This window comes from Sapajus apella, unplaced genomic scaffold (genome assembly GCF_009761245.1).
Source record: "Sapajus apella isolate SASKATOON/1434 unplaced genomic scaffold, GSC_monkey_1.0 scaffold370, whole genome shotgun sequence".
NCBI classification, from domain to species: domain Eukaryota; kingdom Metazoa; phylum Chordata; class Mammalia; order Primates; family Cebidae; genus Sapajus; species Sapajus apella.
Window position 1 is genome coordinate 21,181 of NW_022437309.1, and position 6,878 is coordinate 28,058.

Below are 6,878 nucleotides of genomic sequence, written 5' to 3' on the forward strand. Positions count from 1 at the left end.
ATGCCAGAAAACCCTGATCTGCAAAGCAGGACATACCATGCTGGGCTCAGAGGGGTGGGGAAGAGAAGATCCATACATAAAGCTCAGACAGGGCAGGCTTTCAGGAACAATTAATTTATTTAACAAAAGGAAGATGGCTTGTGATATGCCAAGGATTCTCAACCCTGTTCATAGGAAACAGGTTCCCTGTTTTCCTATTATTTTTATTAAATAAGAAATCAGCTTTATTACAATTTAGTACACAGACTGACAAAACACCTACGGGAGGAAAGGATAATGATGGAGGGAAATAATACAGATTGATACATGTAAATACCTTGGCACTGCCTGGCGGAAGAGGAGGTGCCAGTTGTCTTCCAGTTACCTTTGCAGTTTTTGAGGCTCTGTAACCAGAGCAGCTGAGGATTCAAACCTTGTAGTACAAAGGTTTGTATGAGACAAGAAAGGAAAGGTAATAGAGGAGCACTTCTGTTTCCTGGTCCCTTTCTGTAACTGTGTTCCCACAAAAGTTTGCTGATGTCAATTCTGTGCTTTTGACACAGTGCTGCAATGATCCACGCCACAGATGCAGGCTAGTGCAGCTATTGAGTGTGGGCTCTGGATCCAGCCTGTCTGGGTTTGAATCCGCCTCTTACTAGCCTTGGTCAATGATTGATGAGTGCTGGGCCTGGGAGCTTCTGGGACTGCAGAGCTGGAGTTTGCCACCAGAGGGCACAAGGAGCAGCTCTTCTCAGCGTCCACTGTCCTGAGGAATTGGGACTCTGGGTTCAATTGAATTGCTCAGTGGTTTGTGCTCTTAGAGCACAGGATGATGCCCATGGGGATGTGCTCCTCGTAGGAGAGGGGAGCAGGGCCAAGGGAATAGCATGTGAAAGTGCTCAGAGTGCCCAATCCATGCCGTTCCCCTGGGTAATAGTCACTGCTTCTTTTCCTGAAGGTGGGATATCACCCCATATCCATCTCTCCAGTCTCTACCCTGTCCCCAGAAAAAGCCCAGAGGGCAAGGGAGAATCTATAGAGGTTCCAGCCTTCCCAGGCCACTCTCAGGACTGGGCTGTGCTCCTCTCCAGCCGAAACCACCACCACAGGATAATGGGGGGTAAGTCAGAAGCCCTGGGGCGGGGTGTCTTACCAGGCCACCTCTCAGCTGTGTATGGAACCTGGGACTGGCTTCAAGGCTTCCAGATTGGCAGTTGTTCCTCTAGAAAAAGGGAGAAGTTAGTCTGGCTCTAGCATGTGACTTAAAGCATGCCCAACGGCTTTAACCCTTCCTGTAACTCACTTTGTAAGCTCTCTGCTGCCCGGCCTGTTCTTGCTGTGCTGGGGCCACAGATATGAATATGACATGGCCTGACAAGCAAGGACACAAGGCATTATGAAAAAGCAGGAAGTAAGATGCTGCGGGAATACAAAAGTGGATGCATTATGCAGGCAGGTGGCAGTGCTGGCCATGACATTGGAGTTTGGCCCTGAAGGATCAACAGGGGGCCTCAGGCAGTTAAAGAAGGACATTTCAGGCAGAAGGAGCGGGCTGTGTGAGGGCTGGAGCAGGAAGGAATATGACAAGTGGAAAAGCTCTGAGGTGCCCAGGATAAGAACATGGGGCAAAGTTTGGAAGCACCTGGAGTTGGGGCCAGGTGACAGAGGGCTTTGACTGTCAGGCCAAGAGCTTGGCCTTTGTCTTGCAAACAGAGGAGGGGAGGGTCATTCAGAAGATTGAAAAGTGGTCCCAGCAGGGCAAGGAGCAGATGAGTGAGGAAGGATCAGAGGGGGACTTAGGAGATAGAATTTATAAGGCCTGATAGCTAATTGCTGACTTTTACAAGTTGTGGATTCCTTTGCAGATTATTCTGGGGAGAAGGTAGGGGCATAGAGGAAGCTTCCCCCTTGGTGGATTCTTGAGCTCCTCTTTCAGCATACTTATGAACTTCCAGAGGAGGGGCAAAGGAAGCTGGTGAATTCTACCTGTTTCTTTGTATTTGCTAACCAAAAGGGCTGTCTCCTTGCATCACCTCAATGTCTAAGACATTTCATTTGTTTTTCCAACTTTCTGAAATCAGTGCCTGTGCTGTGCCCAGCCCTCATCTTTCTTTCCCTCTCTGTCTCCCATCTTTGATCACATGAGCTCCCTCTTGGACTAAAGGTTTGAGGCTCGTTCAGTGAACTACCACTGACATTTGGGCCTTGCATTGCTTTGGGGGCAGGTCGGATCTTCCCAGAGTCAACATTGGTCATTTCACCTGGACTAATGCCAGCACACACCCATGTCTGGGTGGCCTTCCTGATCATTCTGGGAAGTAGGACGGAGTCATGGCTTCTGCTGGGGTGGATTTGTAGGGGAATGGGTTTGGAAGGCAGTGGGCTGCATCTCTAAGGTGGGGCTTCTGTCATTGGCTCAGGACATTGAGCCACTGTCATGGGGAGGAGCACATGCAAGTGACAGGAACCTCCTCATTCTTGCCCTGAGCAGCTCTGACCAGAACTCCATCACAGAAAGTAAGAGAGCATCGAGGAGCTAGGGCAGCTCTGTGACCTGGGAATGGTTCAGATGGCTTCCCAGGAGTGGGTGGCATGGATTGGGTGTAAAGAGGTAAGCAGGATTCCAATGCATGGTAGTGGCATGAGCAAAAACATTAAAGTTGCTTTTGCACTAATTCCCAGGGGCTTGGGGTAGACCAGTTATGTGCAGCTCCTCGTGGGAGGCTAGGGAGGGGGTCTGTCAGAGGGCCCCAGCACAGCGCAGCCCTGCCTTGCCCCTCTGACCCTGTCCCTACTCTTGTTCCAGGTCCCGGCGGCTCTCTGGCGGCCTCCCTCGAAAATGCTCCGTCTTCCACCTCTTCGTGGCCTGTCTCTTACTGGGCTTCTTCTCCCTACTCTGGCTGCAGCTCAGCTGCTCTGGTGACGTGGCCCGGGAAGCCAGGGGACAAGGGCAGGAGACCTCCGGTCCTCCCCGAGCCTGCCCCCCAGAGCCGCCCCCTGAGCACTGGGAAGAAGATGCATCATGGGGCCCCCACCGCCTGGCAGTGCTAGTGCCCTTCCGTGAACGCTTCGAGGAGCTCCTGGTCTTTGTGCCCCACATGCACCGCTTCCTGAGCAGGAAGAAGGTCCAGCACCACATCTACGTGCTCAACCAGGTGGACCACTTCAGGTAGCGCCTGCCCCCACCTCCTCCCCTCCCGGCACCCCTTTCCTGGGCTCAGGCTTCTCAGGGCCTGTGAGAGGCCACCTGGGGCTGGGGGCAGGAGGGCGGAGGGTGGCAGGCCCCTCTCATTGAGTGTGACGGGAATCTTTGGAGAGGGCCCTGATCTAACTGCCATTTTGAAGAGCTCACTGTGGCTGCTGTGTGTGGAATCGATTATGCCAGGATAAGAGGAGAAGCATGGAGACCAATTGGGTGGTTACTGCTGTGGTCTGAGATGACAGTGGCTTGATGGTGTGGTGCTGGGGGCGGTGGGTAGAGAGAGGTGCTGTGGAGGAAGCCCAGACAGGACTCCCTGGGGACTGGCTGGGGAATTAGGGAAAGGGAGGGTCAAGCCCACGGCTTTAATGTTGCCCACAACCTGGCATTATCCTAAAATCTCCACCCTTACCAAAAAGTGCTCTCTTCCATGACCACAGCCTGGCATCTCACCCTCCAGCACTTCACCTCCTTTCCCTCCAGTTAATTCCCACCAGAAGATGGATTCTCAGCCCCACCAGCCTGATCTTCCCACCTTTTCAAGTCTCCTTGATCTGGATCCCCAGGTCCCCCCACCTTTTCCCTGCGACCCTCCTTATCTTTACTTTTTCTTACCTAACGTGGAGTCCAAGGTCCGCCACTAAAATCCTCCCTGGCATACTCCCTCAAGCCTCTGGCCTCTTGTTGCTGCCGTAATCTCAGCCTGACTTACTCCAGCTGTCTGCTCCACACCTGCGCCTGAGCACTGGAGGGGACTGGAGAGAAAAGATCACACATGAGGCGGCCACACTGCTGCGCCTCTGCCAATGAGTCCCCCCAGGAAGGCCCTCGGCCCTGCTGGGAGCCTCACTTTCTTCTGGTCTGTTCACCGCAGCCTTTAAAACCATCTTTTCTCATTCCTCCCCTGTCCTCACTCTTAGCTGATGACTTTGCTTCCAGTTTCAGAAAACAGAATGAAATGAAGAGAACTTTCCCCGGTTCCCGCCACCTCGACTCACCTCTCAGCCTCTGTGCACAGGGATTCAGGGCCGTCCTAGCTTCTGTCTGGGCTGACTCTCCACCGTCCCTACCCCCTAGTGTTTCCCCCCACCCCCAGTTGGCCCCTTCCTCTCCCTCACGATGAGCACTCCTCTCCTGGAGCATACCCATGAGCATACACACACTGAAGTGGCTCCTCTCTCAAAGGAAAAAGACTCCCTGGATCCCACATCCCAAGGCTGTCACTCCACTTCTCTGCTTTCTGGCAGACCTCCTTCCCTTTCTCCCCCCTCGTCTCTCTTGAACCCCTTCTGCTTAGACTCCGTGCCCACCATGGTACAGAGCAGCTCTCACTGAGGTCACCAGCCACCTCCGCTCGGTTGGTACAGAGGCTGTGCTGGGCCTGTATTCCAGGGACCTGTCAGCAGCGTCTTCCTTCATAAACGCTCCTGCTTGGCGCTGGGGCAGCACCCTCTGGTCCTCCTTCTGCACCGGCTGGTCCTCTGTCTCTGTGGGTTCTCCTTGTCTCCCTGAGCTCTCACCATCCGGGCTTCTTAGGGCTCGGTACTTTGGCAGCCCCCCTTTTGTAACTCCAGGCGTTCCTTGGGGCATCTCATATCTCCAGGCATTAAACCCCATCTCTACTCTGATGATTCCCTGGGCTATTCCTGGCCCAGACCACTCTCCTGAACTCCAGGCTCACCAGCCCAGCCGTCTACACAGTCCCTCCACATGGTGGCCTCAGAGCCACTGCAAGCTTCCATGATCACAGCTGAATTGCTGGTGCCCCGCCCTACTTTAGACCTGCAGTTCTGCCCTCTTCCCCATGGAAATGGAAGCTTTTTGCTTCCCTTGCTCAAGCCCAAAAGCCTCCGAGTCATCCTCAGCCGCTCGTTCTCTGTCGTATACTGTATCCTGTCAGCAAAATCCATCTAGAATCTGCCTGCTTCTCACTGTCACCACTGTCACCTCCTGAGCTAGGACACCTTCATCTCTCCGTCTCTCACCTAAATTATTGCTGTAGCCTCCCAGCCGGTCTCCCTGCTTTCACCCCTGCTCCAACAGTCTATTCTCAACAGGCCAGCTAGGGCGGTCCTGTCCAGACATAAGTCACAGCATGCCCCACCCCTGCTCAGAGCCTGCACAGGGAGTTAGAGCCCCATCCTTCAGTGGCCCTTGGGCTTTGTGCAGTCACGGTGTCATCCCTGACATCGCCTCCACCGCCCTCGCCCCACCCGGCCACGTACCGTCTCCTGGCCTGCTTTGCTTTCCCGCCGGCACTCACCACCATCGGCCGCGCTTTGTGCTTGTTTGTTTCTCTTTCCTTCTATTGGAATCTCACTTCCTCGAGAGCAGGCCTGGTTTTTCACTGCTGTACCTCCAGTGCTTTGAATGGTTTCTGGCACGTAGCAGGCGCTCAGTAAATATTTGTGCGATGAGTGGAGGGGACAGCCCCATAGGCTGAATGAAGTCAGTGCTGGGCCAGAGAGCAGCATAGGCACCATGGGGGCCCCGGGGTGGGTGCTGAGCCCCCGGCAGTGAGCCCATGCGCCGCCCCTGCCCAGCCTCGGCCGCCCTGCACAGGTTCAACCGAGCAGCGCTCATCAACGTGGGCTTCCTGGAGAGCAGCAACAGCACGGACTACATTGCTATGCACGACGTTGACCTGCTCCCTCTCAACGAGGAGCTGGACTATGGCTTCCCTGAGGCTGGGCCCTTCCACGTGGCCTCCCCGGAGCTCCACCCTCTCTACCACTACAAGACCTATGTTGGCGGCATCCTGCTGCTGTCCAAGCAGCACTACCAGCTGGTGAGGCCCGGACAGCCCCCTCTGCTCAGGCTGCAGATGGTGGGCAGGACGGGGCAGTGCCTCTGGGGCCCAACAGATGGAGCCCTGCCCCAGCCTGGCAGGGAAACCCGGGAGCAGCCACAGTGCGAGGAGCAGGCGAGCCAGTCAGCCACAGCAGCGGAACCCCTGGAAGCTGGCTTCAGAAACCTGGGGAGTTAGTGGCCCTCAGCATTGAAGAGTGTGGGGGGCGGTTCAGGTGCAGCTTGCCCACGTCCTGGACAGTGTCACTGGGGCCCTGTTTCTCTGTCCATCTCTCAGCTCTGCCTTCCCTGCACTGGGTTTATTTGCAAGGTGGTAGTTGTCACTGCAGCCGGTATCCTAGATGGGTATCCAGGGCCCAGTCTGGTGGGAGACGGGGGCCCTTTCCTTGTAGCTCAGGCAGGAGTCCGGCTCTGAGCCGCACTGGCTCATGATTGGCAGGCTTGAGTACTGAACCCGCCTGAGCCAGTGACTTGCTCAGAAGTGGAGGTTGTGGTGAGCAGAGATGGCACCACTGCACTCCAGCCTGGGTGACAAGAGCAAAACTCCATCTCACAAAAAAAAAAAAAGAGAGAGAGATGGTGAAGTGACTGGCATGGCTCCTGTTAGAGTGTAGGCTGCTCCTAAGTGTTCATTTTCCTTGTTTGGTTTGATAAAAAGATTCCTTATCGAGGTGTGGAGTGTGAACACCCAGTCTGCATTTCTCTCTTGCCGCACGCTGGCTGTGTTTGTCCAGCAAACGTTCACTTAGTAAAGTTGCTGAGCTCAGATCTGTGTGCAAAGTCCAAGCTGGGCGGGGGTCCAGGCAACTTCTCTGAAGGGAAAGGACAGAGAGAAACTTGGAAATCAGCCTATTTCTAGGGAGAAGATGGAGCAGGACTGGGACGGCTCCCA

At 54.8% G+C, this 6,878-nt stretch overlaps 1 protein-coding gene across 1 annotated transcript; it reads left to right on the plus strand.

Annotated features, from left to right (window-relative positions):
* Positions 1-1,092: 1,092 nt before the first annotated feature.
* LOC116545785 (beta-1,4-galactosyltransferase 7-like) lies at positions 1,093-6,442 on the plus strand. The gene is made up of 5 exons (XM_032272248.1): positions 1,093-1,099; positions 1,845-1,861; positions 2,520-2,590; positions 2,786-3,148; positions 5,741-6,442. Exons 1-5 carry the CDS (start codon positions 1,093-1,095, stop codon positions 6,162-6,164), a joined length of 882 nt encoding a protein of 293 aa, XP_032128139.1. The 3' UTR covers positions 6,165-6,442.
* Positions 6,443-6,878: the final 436 nt, after the last annotated feature.

Coding starts and splice junctions, on each gene's coding strand:
- LOC116545785 (XM_032272248.1), top strand. Junction 2,591..2,785: donor CATGGATTGGGTGTAAAGAG/GTAAGCAGGATT, acceptor CTCTTGTTCCAG/GTCCCGGCGGCTCTCTGGCG. Junction 3,149..5,740: donor AACCAGGTGGACCACTTCAG/GTAGCGCCTGCC, acceptor CGCCCTGCACAG/GTTCAACCGAGCAGCGCTCA.